The sequence below is a fragment of the Gymnoscopelus braueri genome, assembly GCF_963280865.1.
Source record: "Gymnoscopelus braueri genome assembly, chromosome: 15".
Classification (NCBI taxonomy): domain Eukaryota; kingdom Metazoa; phylum Chordata; class Actinopteri; order Myctophiformes; family Myctophidae; genus Gymnoscopelus; species Gymnoscopelus braueri.
Window position 1 is genome coordinate 31,767,348 of NC_137620.1, and position 21,091 is coordinate 31,788,438.

Sequence of the window (21,091 nt, forward strand, 5' to 3'; positions counted from 1 at the left end):
GTATATCGCGTACCACGGTAAATTATCGGCTGTTTTCATATTGGCCAAGGGCAAAGGCAACGGCTCTTTCCCCATTACCTGCTAATGGAGGTTATGTGAAGGCATAATACAGGAATAGACTTCTCACTGAACTGTGTTGCAGTAATGACAATGATAATGGGGGTGATGTCTGTGTAGCCCATCGTGCTTCTGTGTAATCAACTTCACAACAACGACCGAACGAACGATGCTGTGGGCAACAGGTCCAAGCGGGGTGTGAAAAATCAACATCACAATAAACACTAGAGGTTTACATTTGTAGTGTAAACAAGAACGAAAACCTTTGCCGATCACATTTAACGCGCTTGACAGATTTCTCAACTTGAGCCTCGCCAAGGGTAAAAAATAAATAAATATGTGCTTCCAATCATTCATCTTAAAAGTTAAACGTTATTTGGGCTTTTTTGTTTAATGCAATAGTCCCTTAGCAGCTTTCTGTTATTGCTTGGCAACGTACAGAACACCTGCAGCCTCCAGCCTGCTGCTGATGAGCTATAACTTTAAATGCTTTCTGTTAGCAGTTACATATTTCACTCGCAAGGTATAGTGAAGGTACTAAGAACCATACACCAAAAAAACCAATGTCGAGCCGTTTCTGTTGTTGAGTAGGATGTTGCATAAAACACCAAACATCCTACAGACACTGAACAATGGCTCAATCCTGGTTCCTTCCATTGTTGCACCCGGCACCGGGAGTAAATGCAATTGGAACATTTCTGCCATGGCACAATTAGACCTGATGTGCTTAAATTATGAAGCAGCTCTTTTTGGTTTAGTTATATTAAACTGACAAACAGTATTTTATTTAATCACTTAAGCCCTATTCAAACATCTTTTGAAAATAGCCAAACTAAGTTCACAAAGTGTTGCATTGTGACATGCCCAAAACAGGGGCACCAGGTTGAAAGTGATAAAAAAAGAAAGAAAAATGGGACACATCTGCGCCATACATTTGCATATACCAATGTCCTAAAAAAGGAGTCCAATAATATAATGACATGTCAGCCAGACTGATATCCAGTATCGGTCAGGCTCTCTGCCAGACGTCCAAAGTTGGAGGCGGACACATGGCTCGACTGTGTCTTACTTAATTGGCCACGCTGCCGTATCAAATCAAATAAACTCACACACAAGTACCCTATGTACTCTGTATCTGAGAGGACTACCACAGTTACTGCCTAGTCCAATTATGCCCATAACCCATATAACCCATGCAGCAAACCTTCATTACTGTCAGAGACGACACACCGCAAACGCGTTCTGGCATCTGCATATAACAAGACTGCCAGTACAGCCACAAACATACGTGTGCTATATCATTAATGCGACACAGCGCACGATTCCATGATTCGATTTACACGCGTACGGTAATTTGTGATGCAATTTACATACAGTATGTTCAATTGTTGGAACTTTAGTACCTTGCTGTTGAGCTGTGCTATACCTGAGACATACAACAATAATGATGATAATAATAATAACGCCACTGAATAACATTACTCAAATCAATGCCGTATTTACTCAAATGATGCATAATTTTCACCGCCTACATTACTTCCTTTGCGAGGCGCATGCCTGTTCTCTGTCTCTCTCGTTCTCTCCCTCCTGCTGGGAAGTAGCTATGCATTCTCATAACCTTGACATTGCAGGAAAGCTCAGTGAGTGTGTGTTCATGTACTGTATATACATGTGTGCGCACGCACATGCACATGCGCGTGCGTGCGTCCGTATCTGTGTGAGGGACAGGTGCAAGGACTTGGCGCCCAGCCAACCGGGCATTCACCCGAGACCGGGGGCCGACATGAGGGGAGAAAGACAAGTTCCAACACAGGAGAAAACAAAATTAAATAGATTTTTTTTCTGAGGAGCGTGGCCGCAATTGGAGCAGAAATAACCTAATTGTGCCTCCTAAAACACGTCTTGATTTCCAAGGACCTTGAAAATGCAGAGGAGAAGCAAAGGAACAGGGGGGACTGTGTGTGTGTGTGTGTGTGTGTGTGTGTGTGTGTGTGTGTGTGTGTGTGTGTGTGTGTGAGAGAGATAGAGAGCGAGAGAGAGAGAGAGAATAAAGAGTGTATATAACAGAACTGCATGCAGACAGAAGAGAGAGCAGGAAATGGAATAAGAGCTTTGAGTAGTCGGATGTTAAAAAGATCCCCCATGGAGACCGACGGCTAATTGGAAGAATAGCCTCGGCACCCCAAAGAGCTAAATCTTTTTCTGTTACTGTACTATATACTGTATGTGCTATATATATATATATACACACACACACACACACACACATAATGGTACACACACACCTACGTCGCACCACCGATCTGACTCATGACGACATGGTTTGTTTGGGTTGTTTTTTTGTCTGATGTCGTGACGACACGGTTTGTTTGGGTCTGATGTCATGCTGTCACAGTCAGCATGACACACGCCTTATTTAGCTACATTTGGAACTCTATGGTTATGTCTGAGTCATAGTGATGGGGCAGTGGTCCGCCAGCCCGCCGCGGCCAACCCACCCATGTTAGCCGATTTTAAAATAGGATAATACATTCTGTATCTCTATTAATACAAACGCCTAGTGGTAGGACTTCCGGGTTATATGCAAAGGGGCGGAGTTTGGCTGTTATCGTTTCCGTCTTATTCTTTGCGTGATTCTTTGTCTCTGCTACGTTATGTTCTAGCAGACCACGTGTCCAAAAAATCCCTCACGCCTGTAGCCTTTGGATACTGTACTTTTAATTGTTCAGTATACATTTGTATTCGTTATTTGGCCCATATTTTGTCTCATTAGTGAACTATGCTATCCTTCTTCATGTACTTTCTGCCACACTGGATGCCTTACGGCACTTTGCTGCCTCCCACAGGTCGGGTCGGGAGCATAAAGCAGTTGATATCAAACTGCGCATGCGTCGAGTTACGGCTGCCGACTGCCCACCATGGCCGCTGCCACACGCTGCAAAGGTATAAAGGACTTTCATTTACGGCCCGTGTCCACACACACTGCGTTTTATGAGCAGGAGGGCGCTTTGGATTACGGCTGCAGACACAAACTTCTCTCTGTGAATCACAACGCGCACAACACGCACAACGCGCGTGCGTGTGTGTGTTCTGTCACCAGGCAGACATCGACTCATAGGAACACACGCCTTGCCAACACATAACTAAAAGTCTGCAAATATTTTGACTGAGCGCACTATGCACTCATCTGTTGTGCGGCCTCTGTTGTTGCATCGCATTTGTCATTAAATATGTAGCCATGTGCATGCCCATAATAATTGTAACAATACTATACTATATATATTGTAGGCTACTAGATGTGAGGGCCAGGCTACTAGATGTGAGGCTACTAGATGTCTAGTATGAAATAAGCTCTCTTTCCCCCCCCTCTCTCTCGCTATGTGCATATTTGGGTCTAATCAATTTGCTCTGACGTCAGGGATATCCATATATGGGCATGTGATGATACACACAACAGAAACCATTGCTAAGATGTCAGTAGGCTTGCTAAGATTTCAGTATTGTGACATCAGGCATGTCCATATTTGGGCATAAATCAGGCCCTTAATGTAGTACTCAATACTTTATATATAATACGTTTGCCTAACAACATCAATTTCCGCTAATGTTGTGGATCTCCATACATGGGTATAAAACTGTTGCCTGACAATGACGATGGGCCACGCATCTCCTGGGCACAATCTGGGCACACACCAGTGGTGGAAAGTAACTAAGTACATTTACTTAAGTACTGTACTTGAGGTATTTGTACTTGATTTTTTCCAATTTCCTATACTTTTACTTCTACTCCACTACATCTCAGAGGCAAATATTGTACTTTTACTCCACTACAATAATTTGAAAACTTTAGTTACTAGTTACTTTTCAGATGATTACATTATAAAACATACATTAACCACTTTAGCCCTATTTTAAACATAGGCTATTTGAAAATAGCAGATCTACAAGCTCACAACGAGTCGCATCGCGACGCATTGTGAGCTTGTAGATCTGCTATTTTCAAACATTTTAGAACTTTTACTTTTGGTACTTTAAGTACATTTTGATACCAATACTTTTGAACTTTTACTCAAGTAAATTTTGAATTCCGGACTTTTACTTGTAACAGAGTACTTCCACATTGCAGCATTGATACTTTTACTTAAGTAAAACATTTGAGTACTTTTTCCACCACTGGCACACACACACCCACCCACAGGTATCGGGGTCAGGCATGTCCAGTCCATATTATGGCCGTATCTGCGCCCGCGGCCACAGGCAGACAAGAAACCACCCACCCAACCGCCACAACTCAAACTTTATATAGACTCGTGCTTATGCATATTCATATGAACATGTGTGAGCAAGGTTGTAGTTTTCTTGTGCATGTGTTTGCGTCTTCCCCGAGTGAACATGGGTGTTCCTGTGATCAGGGGGTTATAGGGTTACCCAGAGAGAACAAGAACGTGATAGATTACACCGGCTCCTACATGGCTATTAGAGGAGACACCAAAAGAAAGTGCTAAACATTTCCACATGTCTACATCCACCTCTTTCACACCACCAATTTATCCACATTGGTAATCACAGCCTTTTCCTGTGCAATTATCTCGCCTCTCAACTGGAAAAATTATAGGATAAAAGAAAATCACATTATTGTCCGTTTCCTGGAATGTGTATTTTTTTTTATCATTAACCTCTTCAAGAGCATGTGTTGTGATTACAACTTGGGACACAGTTGTAGCTTTTAGATCTACATTTTTTGAATATCTTCGATTCACAAAATCCCTGTGAGTGAATGAGTGAGTGAGTGGGTCACCAGTGTATCTAAAGAACCGCCCGCCCGACTGAACGACTGAAAACGAAACTCGTGTGCGTTTCGGCGAGGACCAGAGGCAGTGATGCGTCGAGTAGGAAGTCGGGATAAATAAAAAGGGACACAGAGTTTACTTGAGCATTTCCGATTTCCAATACTTTTACTTTACTTTCTACTCCACTACATCTCAGAGGCAAATATTGTACTTTTACTCCACTACAATTATTTTAAAACTTAGTTACTGGTTACTTTGCAGATATAAATTATTACATTATACAACACACATTAACCACTTTAGCCCCGTTTTATACCTAGGCTATTTGAAAATAGCCGATCTACAAGCTCACAACGCGTCGCATCGCAACACGTTGTGAGCTTGTAGATCTGCTATTTTCAAACGTTTTTGTACATTACGATACCAATACTTTTGTACTTTTTGAATTCCGGACTTTTACTTGTAACAGAGTATTTCTATATTGCAGTATTGATTATTAAGTAAAATATCAGAGTACTTTTTCTACCACTGCTTTCTTCACCCAGTCATTTGGTTCCTCACATACGTGTCTGTCCGTCCGTAACCATCGCAGTCTGCATCTCCTCACACATCCACTACTGCCTCCACTCCCATCCTCTGTCTCAGCTACAGTATATGCGCTCATCTTTCTCTCCCTCAGTCACACGCCACACACCCATCTAATCATCCTCATCTCTGCTCTGTCCAGCTTCCTCCTCACTGCTCCGCCCTCAGGGTCCCCCCGGTTTCACTTCCATACGTCATTACAACTTCTGACGCGGGCTGAGTGCACAGTTTGCCCTTTCGTCTTCAGGGACGGGGCCTTGGATGTTAACCCATTGAGACCTGAAGCCGATTCTACATGTCTCCAACATCTCAACGGTATTCTGAAAAACGTATGTTTCTATATCAGTGGTGCTCAATCTTTTTCATGTCAAGGACCCCCAAAGTTATATGTATTTGGCCGCGGACCCCCATCAAGATATTTAGATCCAGGGACCCCCAGAAGCAAAGATTTGAGTTAAAAATGTTCGCTTTAAAAATATATATATTCAGAAGATTTGCACACATTTTCACGATTTAAAAAAAATAGCAGATCTACAAGCTCGTAGCGCGGCACTCGGTGCCGCGCTATGAGCTTGTATATCTGCTATTTTTGAATAGCCTAAAGTGTAAAATAATGCATTTTTAGCTCAAATCTAAAAATTACACAGTTCCAGGTCTTAATGGGTTAAGAAAGGCATGTATGTATGCATTATATATATATCCCTGCCCTCCCTCCCCTCCTTTTCCTTTTTCCTCTCCTTTCCAAATGGCCCCAACGGGTCCCCCTGGCGCCCCGCACCCCTCCAGGGTGGGGAAACCTGCGATCTCTGCTGTATGAAAGCATTCAGGTGCCACAAATCAAGTAGTAAGCAGTGTGCGTGTGGCTGTGTGGGAGTAGTGCGGCGCGGGGCGGGGGTGGTGCCGGTGGGCGGCGGGGTTAAGGAGTGGTCAGATAGCACTGAGTGATGAGGTGGCATTAACGGCTCCCTTCACACATGGACAGAAGTGGGATCTGGTGGTTCGCTCAGGTGGCAAAGGGAAGAGAAATAAAACCCATCCCCTCCCTCAGCCTCATGGTTGAGCGGCCTAATTGTCGTTTGGCGCTGCTTGCTGCTGTGGACGAAGGAGTGGTGCTATGTGTGTGTGTGCAGTGTTGCCAGATTCTGTGAGAAAAACAAGCAACCAGGTCTAGGAAAACCAGTCCAAAAGAAGTGACTGTGGGCCACATGAGCACTTTAACATATACGTCAGCTATTTGAAAATAGCAGATCTACAAGCTCACAACGCGTCGCGATGCGACGCGTTGTGAGCTTGTAGATCGGCTATTTTCAAATAAAATCTTGCGGGGACATTATAATAAGCAGGTCTGGCAACCCTATATGTGCGATGTGTGTGTCGTTTCGGTGGGGATTCCCTGCACTATGCGGCTTATGACTGCAGATTATTGGAGGAATCCAAGGCTGCTGAATCACTGCAGTGTTTGTGCAGGGATGTGCTTAGCAGATTTACTGATAAGCCCAGATAGAAAGATCAACAACTCAAGTGGCTTAACCACCACGTATAAGCTTTATTTCCAAAAATATCGAAAACGGCCATTCTACGAGCTCACTAGATCGGCTATTTTGGAACATTTTAGAAAATGATGGCGAAAATAGGGACGCCAGGCTGAAGTGGCTAACAGCAGTTGGGGGATTATAGGGGACAAGGAGCAGTACGTTTGGGCATGTTTATGAGCTTAAAGGAGAATTTTGGACTAAGGTTTTCTTACCTCTTCTATGATGTTATGATATCTTAGGATGAATGGTACAGTAGAAAAATGTCATAACTCCATCCCGGGTCCGCCACAGCTTAAAACGTGCGCGGATAGGCCTTGCGTTAGATCACATATTTGATTTTTTTTTTTTTTTTTTAGATCTGACGTTCATAGTGACAGAACACTATGCAACCAGAAAATTAAAAATAAAATAAAAACCTAAGTCTCGCTAGACGAAATTGAAATCTCGAGATTTCAATCTCGTCTAGCGAGACTTTTTTTTTTTTGACAGTGTTCTGTCACTATGAACGAAAAAAAAACAAAAAAAAAAAACAATTAAAATATGTGAAAAGGTAAGAAAACCTTAGTCCAAAATTCTCCTTTAAAGGGATAGTTCACCCAAAATAAAAAATGTTTTCTATGGATTAGTCACCCCATGGAGACTTGAATTTGTGGATATTTTTTTGTTTTTCAATTTGTATTCCTAAGCCAATAATTTGATGACCAGCGGACCGGTAGGGAGCGGTTCCGGTAGGAGACTCATTGTGTCTCCTACCGGAACCGCTGCCGGTCATCAAATTATTGGTTTAGGAATGGGACAAAAACAAAGAAATCTCCCAGTCTCCAGGGGGTGACTAATCGATAGAAAAAAAGTCATTTTGGGGGTGAACTATCCCTTTAAGCAGAGTCACAATTCAACAATACCTGAAACCACATTATTTATCAAAGCTGCACTCTGGGACTTTTTTATGAATGCAACTTCGTTTTTACTAGTCTGTATGGTGAAGTATGTTAATGTGTGTGTGTGTGTGTTGCGTTTCATGTATTCATTCATGTGTACACACACACACACACACACACACACACACACACACACACACACACACACACACACACACACACACACACACACACACACACACACACACACACACACACACACACACACACACACACACACACACACACACACACACACACACACACACACACACACAATTCAAAACTAAAAAAAAAGTCCCAGATTGAAGCTTTAATACTATCAAACTATAACTCGATTGAAGTAGAGAGTAGCTTGACCCAATGCAGACTAGGGTTCACAAGCACTGATATCATGTCTAAAAAGGCCTTGAAGTGGCATCCTGGTCACACAGGTGGTGTTTACTGTAGGTGTGACCACTGCGTAATGGGCTCCACAATCACACCACGCTATGCTCAGGCTGCACTGTAAGCGATAGCCATGTGTGGCGTATCAATTTCACCGTTTCACCTGCCAGTGCAGAAGGACGGGGGGTTCGGTAGCAGGTGCTGGGCGAAATGTGCCAAAGCAATCTGCCCTCTTATTCGATCGGGGTCCGCTTGAAACGGTTAGGTGTGCTATTAGAGATTGATTACTTAGCCATTCGAAATGAATTAAAAACCAATTAGATATGTTGGAAATAAAAACACGGCTAATTGCCTGGCAGGTTGCCACGATGTATCGTCAAGGATTACCTTATTCAATTCAAATCAAAAGGCCTGATTGCGTGATTATATGTCTTGGCTTGGCTTCCAGGCGCATCTGACAGGGCTAAGCTCCATCCTGCTGTGCCCGCGTACGGTTGCTCATTGTCTTTATTAGCTGTAAACAGTGGGGGGAACCAACGTCGCTGTCGGTTGGAAACCTTGTCCAAAACCTGTTGTTCCTTTTTTTATCATTATAAAAACATTTTAAAAGGATGACAATAGCCGATCTACAAGCGTTGCGAGCTTGTAAATCGGCTATTTTCACTATACTTTAGCTCGACACTCTAATACGACGAAGTAGGGTGACGATTTTTTTTTTTTTAATTTAGATAATAATAATAACAATACATTTTATTTATAACACACTTTACATTCTCACGAATCTACAGATTAAAAGTAAGGCATAAAAACAGCATAGGCAACAAAACAATAACAAGAGACCCAACTAGGCTAAACTAAAGGGCCAAAATTTGAAGTTAAAACTCAGTACGAAAAACAAACTGAAGTCCACGAAAATTGGAAAAAAGCTTTTTTTAAAAGGTAAGTTTTTAGTCCTTTTTCCTTTTGAGTTACGGATACAAGGTTTCTGCCTGACAGTGACGTTATGTATAATTATAGATCTGCTAGTACCATCTCCCTTATTATTTCACCTCTCTCAGTAACTTTTCTCCTTCCGTTTCCATTTCTCTTCCCTTCCCATCTCCACCTCTTTCTGCACTGAAGTACCCCTCGTGCACAGTGAACTAAGCACACACAACGCACACGCAAAAAAAGCATCCCCCCCACCACATATTGGGGAAAGGGGTGGTGGTGGTGTTGGGGAGGGCCAGACCGTTTGCCTGGATCAAGGTCAGTCGATTTGCCATGGAAACTGCACGCAAAGGCACATCTAATTAGTCATAATACTCAGGGGGAACGGAGGAAGGCGGTTTGCGCGAGGCAACAGCAGGACATTATAGTAACCAACAGAAAGGTCTCATATTAACACGAGCCAAGCCTGGAAAACCCAGATTTTTTTGGGGACTAGGGGTCCCGGATTCCGGATGGGCTCCGAGGTGCAGCGAGACGAACACAGTCGCTCTGACCCCCGATGAGCTCAACCTTTGAGAGAGAGAACCTGCTAGTTAACCCATTAAGACCGGGAACGCATCTCTGTCATTTTAAGATTTAAAAAATAGCAGATCTACAAGCTCATAGCGCGGCACCGAGTGCCGCGCTATGAGCTTGTAGATCTGCTATTTTTTGAAAAATCTCGAAAATGTGTGCAAATCTTTGAATATATCTTTTTTAATTTGTAACTCAAATCTTTTCTTCTGGGGGGTCCCTGGAACAAAATATTTTACTAATGTTCGCTTTAAAATATATATATTCAAAGATTTGCACAAATGTTCAAGATTTTTTTTAAATAGCAGATCTACGTAGCGCGGCACTCGGTGCCGCGCTACGTAGATGAGCTTGTATATCTGCTATTTTTGAATAGCCAAATAAATCTAAAAATTATACAGATTATTTCCCGGTCTTAATGGGTTAAAGAGAAAGTTACACACACAGAGCGAGAGAGAGAGAGAGAGAGAAAAAGAGAAAGAGAAAGAGAAAGAGAAAGAGAGAGAGGGAGACGTTTTAATAAGGCGCTAAGAGAATAGACGGGCATCTCTCTCCAGCGAGGCGTGCAGAAGTCAAGGTGAGAGGGCGGGGCACAAGCAGATGTCAGCTATCGGCGCAGAGTCATGTTTATGAGTCATCATAAAGGCCTGGAGCGCCAACATGAGCCGGAAGGGAGTCTGTGCTAATCTGCAGAGTGCATGAGGGAGCATGCACCGGGCACCGCTCTGACACGATGAAGTATAGGCGAGCGACTGTGACATGAGACGATGGTGGGCTCTCTCTCCAGATGATGTTCACATCGAGCTATTACACCTTATAATGGGCCCAGAGGCTAAGTAAGTTCCGTATTTAGCTATGGGTTTGAGGCTAGGGCGCTCTGAAACACTGCATGTGTCAAGTATCTATCTTAGCTCAGTGACGCATCACTTGTCCTTATACTTCAGCCTGCCAATGCTGCTTCCACGTACAAAAAGACACCCCGCAGCTCACATGTAATGATTGCTCAAGGAGGCATCTTGAATGAAACCCTGATGGATGGCATTACCCAACAATCACCCAGGCAAAACACTGGCGCTCTCTGTAATAATAACCCGCTGTTAGTTTTTTTTGTTTTGTTATTACGACTGATGGAGCGGATCAAATTGCAAATTAATAAAATCTATATCGCCTCCATGGCGATGTGTCCATCGACTTAGCGTCCCGCCCCCCCCCCACCCCACTCTCTCTCTCTCCCTGATGCTATTACAGGCGGATCTGATGGTGCAATTCCGCTGTCTGTTGGGGAGATGGAAGGGAGGGCTGTAACTTATCCTGACAGAGAAGAAGAAGAAGAAGCTCCTAGGGCAGAATACAGATGAAAACTTCCACTGCAGGAAGGAAGGAGGGATGGATGGGGTGGGGAGCAGGACAGAATGGGTGGAGAGAAAGACTAGAGGAGAGGATGGGGGCGAGGGGTAATAGTATAGGCTATATACGCACACACGTACACAGGGGTATTATATAAAAGGGGTGTGGTATTATTTTTAGAAGTGGGGGAAATGATGCATGCACGATGTGAAGTCATTACTGTGACAGCGCACCTTGACAAGTATGAAAACATTATATACATTATATATGAACAGTATTAAAGTATGAATTATATCCATATATAAGAATTACAAAAATATAGCAGCATATATGCATGATAACATATGACTGGCAAAACAAGGGGCCAACGGCCCGGACGGCTGGCGTAGCGGTCCGGGCACCTAGGCTGTCAATGCAGCAGGTCGCGGGTTCGAGTCCCAATCCCGACGACATTTCCCCATTTCCTGTCAGTCTACTGCATCTATCAATAAAGGCAGAAAAAGCCCAACAAATATCCCCAAAAAAGGGGCGAATATGTGAAAAAAGCAACAAGTTAAAACCATCGCATAATTTCCTTCTCCGTCATTGTTGTCACCACTGTTCAGATGCTCAGACAACCCGACTTTGCACTCGGAATGGAGTGGTCAGTATGTGCTCTCTGCCGCGCTCTGAATCTTCAAGCGGTGACCGTCCGAGCACCCCCCCCGAATTTCTGAACGACCCGACGCTCACCAATCACTGCCATGATTTTTGGATCTCCCATCTCTCGCAGAGCGTAGAGTTTTAGATCACATAGCCCGAGGGGACGGTCATCTGAATGTGCTCTGCTGACTGAGTCAGTGGACAGACCAAGATCCAGATGGTTTTATTTGTTGTTGGCTGGTTGTCAAGGTGATATCACGATCAATCGATGAATGGGCTCTGGCCACGTCCGCTGCACATGTGTCGCTAGGTGACACCAGTGGTGGAAAAAAGTACTCAAATTATTTACTTTAAGTAAAAGTATCAATACTGCAATATAGAAATACTCTGTTACAAGTATGAGTCCAGAATTCAAAATGTACTTAAAAGTACAAAAGTATTGGCATCAAAATGAACTTTAAGTACCAAAAGTAAAAGTACTAAAATGTTTGAAAATAGCAGATCTACAAGCTCGCGACGCGTTGTGAGCTTGTAGATCGGCCATTTTCAAATAGCCTATGTATAAAATAGGACTAAAGCGGTTAATGCATGTTTCATAATATCATAATTTATATCTGCAAAGTAACTAAAGTTTTTAAATAATTTTAGTGGCGTAAAAAGTACAATAATTGCCTCTGAGATGTAGTGGAGTAGAAGTAAAAGTATTAGAAATTGGAAATACTCAAGTAAAGTACAAATACCTCAAAATTGTACTTAAGTACAGTACTTAAGTAAATGTACTTAGTTACTTTACACCACTGGGTGACACCAAGTCGCTGTGTCTATATACGTATATGAAAACAAATATAGTATATATATATATATATATATATATATATATATATATATATATATATATATATTGGAGACTTAAATAATGGTAGGATACAGAGTCCTGCACTTCACTGCTGGAGGACAACTGTCATGGGTGGCTGCTTCCCTTATTAGACACTCAAATCCTTCAGTCTCTGACTCAGGAAGTGGGCGGGGGCGGCAAGCGGCGCTGAATTGCCATGTCTCGAACCAGTATAACCCCCCGCTCTTCTCTCAATATAACTCTCTGAGTTTAGCAGTCACCTGGGAACAAGCTATTTCCTGACACCCAATGCACCTGCTGCCACCCACGATATCTTCGGTTAATATTTTGAGACCTCAATGCCACGCGTTCATCGATTGTAACCGGGGAGGAGTTAAGACATCATTGTTATTATTATTATTATTATTATTATTATTATGCCAGGCAGGTAGCCGTAATCACGTGTGCAATGCGTCAACAAATCGTTGCAGTCAGGCAGAAACCTTGCATCTCCATATTTCTACACACAGTAAGTAGAGAAAATAGCAGATGTACAAGCTCACAATGCGTTGAGCTGCTATTTTAACCCATTGAGACCTGGAACGCATCTGTGTCACTTTTTGATTTGAGCTAAAAAGCATTATATTACACTTTGGCTATTCAAAAATAGCAGATATATACAAGCTCATATAGCGCGGCACAGAGTGCCGCGCTATATGAGCTTGTAGATCTGCTATTTTTGAAAAATAGTGAAAATGTCTGCAAATCTTTGAATATATATATATTTTATAAAGCGAACATTTTTAACTCAAATCTTTGCTTCTGGGGGTCCCTGGAACAAAATATTTTGATGGGGGTCCCTGGCCAAATACATATAATTTTGGGGGTCCTTGACATGAAAAAGATTGAGCACCACTGATATAGAAACATACGTTTTTAAGAATACTGTTGAGAATTAGGAGACATGTAGAATCGGCTTCAGGTCTTAATGGGTTCAGGTCTAAAATGTTTTATATAAATATTTTATTATAATAATAAAAAAAGCGGTTATGGACATACAAGGTTTCCACTGGAACAGGGACGAAAATACTAAGACCTGAGAATGCATCTCGCTCCCGTCGAGGAGGGTCTGATTGCTTCATTTGGAAAGTGTCTCAATTCATAACACCAAGGGGGCTCGGCTGTGCGGTCACGTACACACTGCCAATTTCAATGCCTCGGCATTGGTTCTCGCAATATATATATATACCGCAGGCTCTCGCAAAGAAAAATAGAAACAAGGGGAGCGTAACCGATGGTAACTCCGCTCTACTGAATATCCAGACTCAGAGAGTTGTGAACAAATATCAGAGCAAAGGTGCAGATCATTTGCAAAGACTCCAACATAACCTAAACAATAGAGTGAATATAATAGTAGAATCCCAACAGTTTTCTGTTTCTATATCAGTGGTGCTCAAACTTTTTCATGTCAAGGACCCCCAAAATTATATGTATTTGGCCGCCGACCCCATCTCAAAACATTTGTTCCAGGGACCCCCCAGAAGCAAAGATTTTAGTTAAAAATTTTCGCTTTAAAACAATATATAATCAAAGATTTGCACACATTTTCACGATTTTTCAAAAATAGCAGATCTATAAGCTTGTAGCGCGGCACCCGGTGCCGCGCTATGAGCTTGTATATCTGCTATTTCTGAATAGCCAAAGTGTAAAGTAATGCTTTTTAGTCTTTTCAAATGCAGATCATTTGCAAAGACTCCAACATAACCTAGAAAATAGAGTGAATATAATAGTGGTAATTATTAGGGTGTATACAACCCCTTCACTAAGTGATTTGTCTTGACAGCAAATATGTGCTCATTGTCCTATTGTGAGATTGTGAGGCATAATGACAAATACATAAATAAATAAATAAAAGTAAGTTAGTGCTAGGGTGGAATGAGCAGCAGTAAACCGCGCCCATGAAATCCAAAGATTAAATATCAGCAATTTTATATCACTTAACGTTGACCTTTCAGCGTCTATGTGATATTTTGGAGAGAACAAACACCAGTAAACGTGACTCATGCTCTGTGGTTTATTTCAAAAGGTCATTACAACACAAAATGGATTCATGATGCAGTCATTTGTTGGCTGGACCAAGGTCAATATTTTTCAGCTGAACTGAAGCAAAGGAAGTTATATTCAATTGAAATAGAATTTATGTAGAACTGGTATGTCCGCTAGAAATAAATATGACTTAAAGGGTAAGACCACTTTGGTAGAGGTTTGGGTTGTGTAGTTACCTTGCCATGAGGTAACTCCAAAGGTGGGCAAGAAATAAAAAATAATTGCTCCATTGATTAGAAATTGATAATTCAAAAAATATGCTCCTCATTGACTTACATTGTATGGTAAAACAGCTCTCAAAGTCACTCTTTTAGCACATAAATGAACACGAACAAAGCTGATTCAGACAATATAGAGCATCACCAAACCCAGTACTGTTTGTTTTTAATAAAAATGTCAACTTCCTGTTGATTTTACTATTTGAAGATCTGGATCCGGATCCGCGGATCCAGTCCAGGTTTTCTACTTATTAAAAATGGCAAAATCAACAGGAAGCTGACATTTTTATTTAAAAAAAAAACAGTACTGGGTTTGGTGATGTTCTATATTGTCTGAATCAACTTTGTTTGCGTTCGTTTACGTGCTAAAATAGTGACTTTGAGAGCTGTTTTACTATACAATGTAAGTCAATGGGGAGCATATTTTGAATTATCAATTTCTAATCAATGGAGCAATTATTTTTTATTTCTTGCTCACCTTTGGAGTTACATCATGGCAAGGTAACTACACAACCCAAACCTCTACCAAAGTGGTCTTGCCCTTTAAGAGAGCAATTTATTTTTCCAAATGCACTGTCTAGAAAAGTTGTTTACAATCAGAGGGATTACCAGAACATGACTGAAATGTCCTTCAGGGCAGGCTTTTTTTTTTAACGTAGTTATTACGGAGCAATAAATAACCTTGGCTAATCAGGATATAGAAGTTGTAAAGCGATGATTATATTATATTTGACCACTTCCTTACAGCCATTACTCTTTGTGGAAGTTGAGACAAAACAGAGTGGAACATTTATTTAACAACGTGAACCCTAGCGTCCCTATTCTGCCGTGAACATTCGGCCAACAAAGAGTTGTAGTGGTAAAAAAAAGTCTTAGGTCTTAAGTAGTTATGTTCCCGTTCTATCACATTTGACCTCTTTTGTTTCATTGCATTGTATTTCTCATAAACAATAAAAACAAAAAGAACAAAAAACATGTCGAGTGAGATTGTAGGGGTACAGCTCAGATGTAGAACAACACATTTTGTCCTGATTGGCGTGGAAAGGACAGGCGATTCACCAATTGAACCCCAGTGTCCCAGGGTTAACGCGTCGCAGTGCGTTTTGAGCTTGTGGATCTGCAATTTTGGCCATGCGACATCACAAAATGACAACGTATAATATTGGAGACCTGGGGTTACAAAAAGATAGGAACCTTAGAGCTTAAGTGATTAACAAGAAGCCCTTGTTTAGTAAAACCTCAGCTAAGCGGTAAGTAAGTGTCCAACTGAGCACAACAAACCGGTTTGATCTTGAGTGGGTGCTCCATGCTAGCTCATAACATGATAATATTTAATAGTTGACAGCGTTTTGACTTGCATGAGCTCAACACACTGCCAATACCAGGGCTAAGCTACTATTAAAGGTGAGGTAATCAACAATTTGGTCACTTAGGACAAGGATATACTTGTTTTTTAAAGGCTTTTACAGGTTTAATGGCTTGTATAACTGTAGAAAAGTGACTGCTGTGGATAACAGTGGACTCATCCCGTGGCGAAGCTCAATAAAAGTGTAATTTTACTACATATATTAAATCCACATAATAAATCCTGAACACCGTGCACACCCGAAAACCAATTGAAGATATTACTTATGACAAAGCACACAACACTGTACGCCAGCAATACTGTTCTCATCATTGTCACCGCACAGGCTGAAGGGAGATGAAGAAGGAAGCATTAACATCAAATCAAACACAGCAAACATGCAAGGCCAGCTTTGCACTACTTCTAAACTCTAGACACATAATGGGGAAAATAAAGAAAAGGAAAAAAAAGGAAAATAAAGAAGCTAATCATCAGACTGGAGTGTCTTCCAGCGATCATTCTTCACGCTTAAGACAGTGCTGCTGAAAGGACGTTGTGATGTCATACAATGCACTCATCATCCCAGACGAGTCATTGTTTGCAGACACGCCGCTGCCTCAGAACACAACAATGCTACAGCGGGGTGGCATCATTCTCCGAACGGGATATTTCCGAGCGCGAGAGAATGTCATAACCGAAAATGTCACCGGGCTGTTAAGGAAATGGTCATGTTAAGCATAATTATGCGAAAGCATGCAATTCAGAGAAGCACTTTTACAGTGGTGGAAAGTAACCACTATTTTCAAATAGCCTATCTACAAGCTCACAACGCGTCGCATTGCGACGCGTTGTGAGCTTGTAGATCTGCTGTTTTCAAACATTTTAGTACTTTTACTTTTGGTACTTTGTGATGCCAATACTTTTCTACTTTTACTCAAGTAAATTTAGAATTATGGACTTTTACTTGTAACAGAGTATTTCTATATTGCAGTATTGGTACTTTCACTTAAGTGAATAATTTGAGTACTTTTTCCACCACTGCACTTTAATAATAAGAATGCGAGAGAAATAAAGGCATATTACGTACTATAGGGCACACATTCATACTGGACTTCCAGGTACTTGTACGTTCCGGGGCAAGGGTCAGGAAAGACGTCCGGTCCCGCCACCACGGCACACTGGGTACGGTTGTTACATCTGAAAGAGACAGGGTGAGAGGTCAAATTAATCATACAAGATCGCACCCAAACACAATCCCAGCCTACCGAAGCGACCACGCTATACGGCACATCAGCCAACCATTTAGCGTGTGCTTAATGAAGTCGAAAGGATTGCCTTCCCCGGCAGAGATTATAAAGTCCACACATTTTCAGGTTCAGTAAACAGTGATTGCCAAGCTGTCATCAGTAAAAATCCCTCCGTCAGGGCAAGGAAGACGAGCTGGACGTCACGGCCGCACAGACATCGAACGGCTTGGACGGCGTGCCGGCATTTTTGGCCTGCCATTACAGCGTAACGGATGGTTGGGCGGGGGGGGGGGCGGGCAGACACAGTCAACTGAGTGCAAAATCAGCTCTGGATGTGAAATGGGGGTCTTCATTAAAAACACAATTATGGCTCCGGCAAGCGTTCTCGTCTGCCATTTTACCTTTGGCAGTCATCAATCAAAGGCCCACTTCGCATTCATGAAGCGCCTCACGCCCCATAATGGCAGCACTTACCTCACAACATTAACGGAACATTTTGACAAGTATCGATCTCCTTTGAGCTCATCATCTGGTGTGCATAAGGTAAAGCAAGAATATAGGACGGGCTGCTGGATGGTGTTGTTCTGCTGCTTACAGCCCCAGACCCCATTGTGGATATAGGGCCTGGATGAGGCCAATACCGTTAACCAGGTACAAGCCTATATACGCACCATCTTCCATCAAATCTAAACCTATTTATTGGACTGCCATTATCTGGCGATATATAAAACGTATTTATTCTACAGCAAGGCTATTCACGGCGTAGGTCTTGGAAGGTCACGGCGGGGTCTGACACAATGATTCATAAGCCACAATTAAAGGGTTCCCTACACCTTAATTAACATTGATTGGCCGCCAGCTAATCAATCGCCCCCAGTGAGAGACAAGCGAAAAGGGCCCATCTCATTTCAAGCTGGCCTTCTTAATGAGATATGGTCTGACGCGCGGCTCCCATCCCGGTTTTATGGGTTCACGACCCCTCGGTTCCAGCAGCTACCGCCCCACGCCCCCCCCCCCCCCTCCCCTCCAATCCCCCCGCGCGCCATTCACTCACCCAGATTACGGGGGGCGAGAGCCCCGGTCAGCAAAACCTGTCCGAGAGGCCTGTCCCATCCTATGAAGAGTTAATTCCTCAGCAGTAAAATGCCAGTCAAATAAATAAGGGGGTCGATCCTATGAAGCTGGGAAACAATTATAGCGGCTCCCCTCCTTATCTCGAGATCCCCCCCCTTTCCTTTCACTGCCCTCTCTCTGGTTTATTCTATTTAGGGGTCGGGGGCTTTGTAATCGCCTGGGCGACGACTGGAGTTAAGATGGAGTGTCAGATGGAATTAGAAAGCGAGGTCAATCGAAGGGATGTAAACTGGCGAGAGAGGTGGCTATGTCGCCCCATATGTTGATGTGAGCCGGCACACCGACGCACAGACACACACGCGCGCATGTGTGTGCATGCACACTTGTTTACAGCATAAAAATGTCAGGTACAGTCCATCTGTGATTGATGATGATTAATTACACATACCTCTCTCTTGCTTAAACCTCTCTCTTGCTTAAAGGGACTACACCATGAATTTTAACTTTTCCTTCTTTTTTGTGTGTTTTTGGTCTCCCCTACCTCTCTTCTATCCCCAAAAAATACCCCAGTTTGAGCACTCAGGCTTTCACAGCATATCTGGGAGACAATTTTATGTAAATTGTCTCAAAACAGGCCAAACTGATTTGGCCCCCGAAAGTGACATCACTAGCGGTACAATCCCTCCCGTTTTTCAGTTCCAACCTTTTTTTTTTTTACTTTTTCCACTCAGAACCAGGAGATAACATGCATACAAAGTGGCTCAATAGCGCCACGTGCAAATCAGGACAATGTGGTATTGCAGGTGAAAGTGTTAAGCCAGAGAGAAGTTAGTTGGAATGACTATATCTGAGGCTTGATTTAGGCTCAAACCTTTTGAAAAACGTTTGAGGGACATAAAAAATATGATATTAAATATATATATATATTTTTTAATTCATGGTGTAGATCCTTTAATACACGTCACCACCCCTTATCGCGATGGTTCAGTAGTCTATTTCCGAAAAATGTTATACAAACATTTTTATCACAAGTTCTAGATGAGTTTGAGTAAGGTCTCATGGGGGATTTGAATCACAGTTCGTAATAACTTCCTTTTGAGGGATTAAACATCAGCACGGGGCGCACTCTTAATCCCAGCCTTAACATCTATCTTGACCCATATTCAAAATCCCTTTAGCATTACTGTGCATTTTGCTCAGTGCACACAGTGGCCACATATCGGCTTCCCTTTAGCATGCTTAAAGGCATGCATGATGAGTGCAGTGATAATAATTTAAATAAAAATAAAAAAGGAGGAAAAATAATTACTATTAAATGAATTCATTGCTAATCAATTGCAGAGTAGGAGGGAATCAATAGCAGGAGCCGCTGTTCACACCATGTGCCACTAATACTTTGCAATTACCAATTAGGGGGTAATCAAGATTTCATCAAGCACTTGGCTCTGACGGAGCCCTTTGAACTGAGGGGAGAGGGAAATGGGTTCGCCTGGAATGGCTGAATCAAATATGTTAATTAATAATTGGCCCACGTGGCTAGGACACTGTGCCATGGGCGCAGAGTGACAGAGGGCAATCAGGAGCCTGTGCCAGCAGAAATATTTATCTGGCTTGCTGGCAGCGGTAAATCAGTGGGGAATTCCAGAAGTGAAAAGAAAAATGATGATAAGAGTAAACTGGTGGTAAACTCTGTCCTTTCACTGAGACAGTTATTTAAAATGTATTTGCAATAATTACAGGCGTAAGTAACTTTCTGTAACCTTTCAAATCCTTACTATGTTGCTCAAGGCTTAGATTCTGAGCAGCGTAGTAATACAAAAAATATGTATAAAGGCAATTCAGTCCATTCCAGTCAGTTGCTATAGAGACTTTGTACAGTAACAGGGGTTTCTGTGTCTCTCCTCTTTAGTAAACAGAAAATAAATGTTCAAGTCAGGTTATACATTTTTATCCAATCAGGAGAGAGAACTCACACAATCACAACCAGCAGTTGCTGATAATTGTGAAATATGACCATCTTTGTTGTTCCCCACCCACACCCTAGTCTTGCCTGCATCATTGCCCCCTTTCCTCCTGTTCCCTGCGTCTGGCGTTTGTTATAACTGGCAGATTACAGCTCAGACTGCCAGCTGACGTGGGGAGATGTGGCACAAAGCACCAGAGCTCCATGTAAGCACAAACTGTAATCACTATAATCGCCGGCTGAGCCCACCGCTGCCACCGATGACAATAAGTGGGTTGAGTCCTTTCAGTCTGCTGACCGTCCACACAGACAGACACAGGCAAAAAGAGGAGAAAAAAAAAAGCAAGCCGTGTTTTCTGTGACAGGGACGGCAGCAGCTGCTGTCGAAGGCGGGCACATTTTGTCCGCACCGGCCCCGGTAATAAAAGAGAATTGGTGTGCACACAGCGGCGTACCCTTTCAGCACTCGATCGGCTGATTTATATCAGAACAGATAAGTGCCCGCCGTTTGGACGGAAGGAGGACCGGCGCCAATTGAAA

The 21,091-nt window shown here is 42.5% G+C and overlaps 1 protein-coding gene across 1 annotated transcript in view; it reads right to left on the reverse strand.

Annotated features, from left to right (window-relative positions):
- LOC308102213 (adhesion G protein-coupled receptor L3) overlaps window positions 1–21,091 on the reverse strand; it is a gene marked incomplete at its 3' end in the record, with an annotated part of 320,985 nt that overhangs the window by 145,529 nt on the left and 154,365 nt on the right. Inside the window, exon 5 of the mRNA XM_080451813.1 lies at window positions 17,355–17,464. Within this exon, the coding sequence (XP_080307939.1) occupies window positions 17,355–17,464 (110 nt within the window). The remainder of the gene's footprint in view (window positions 1–17,354; window positions 17,465–21,091) is intronic.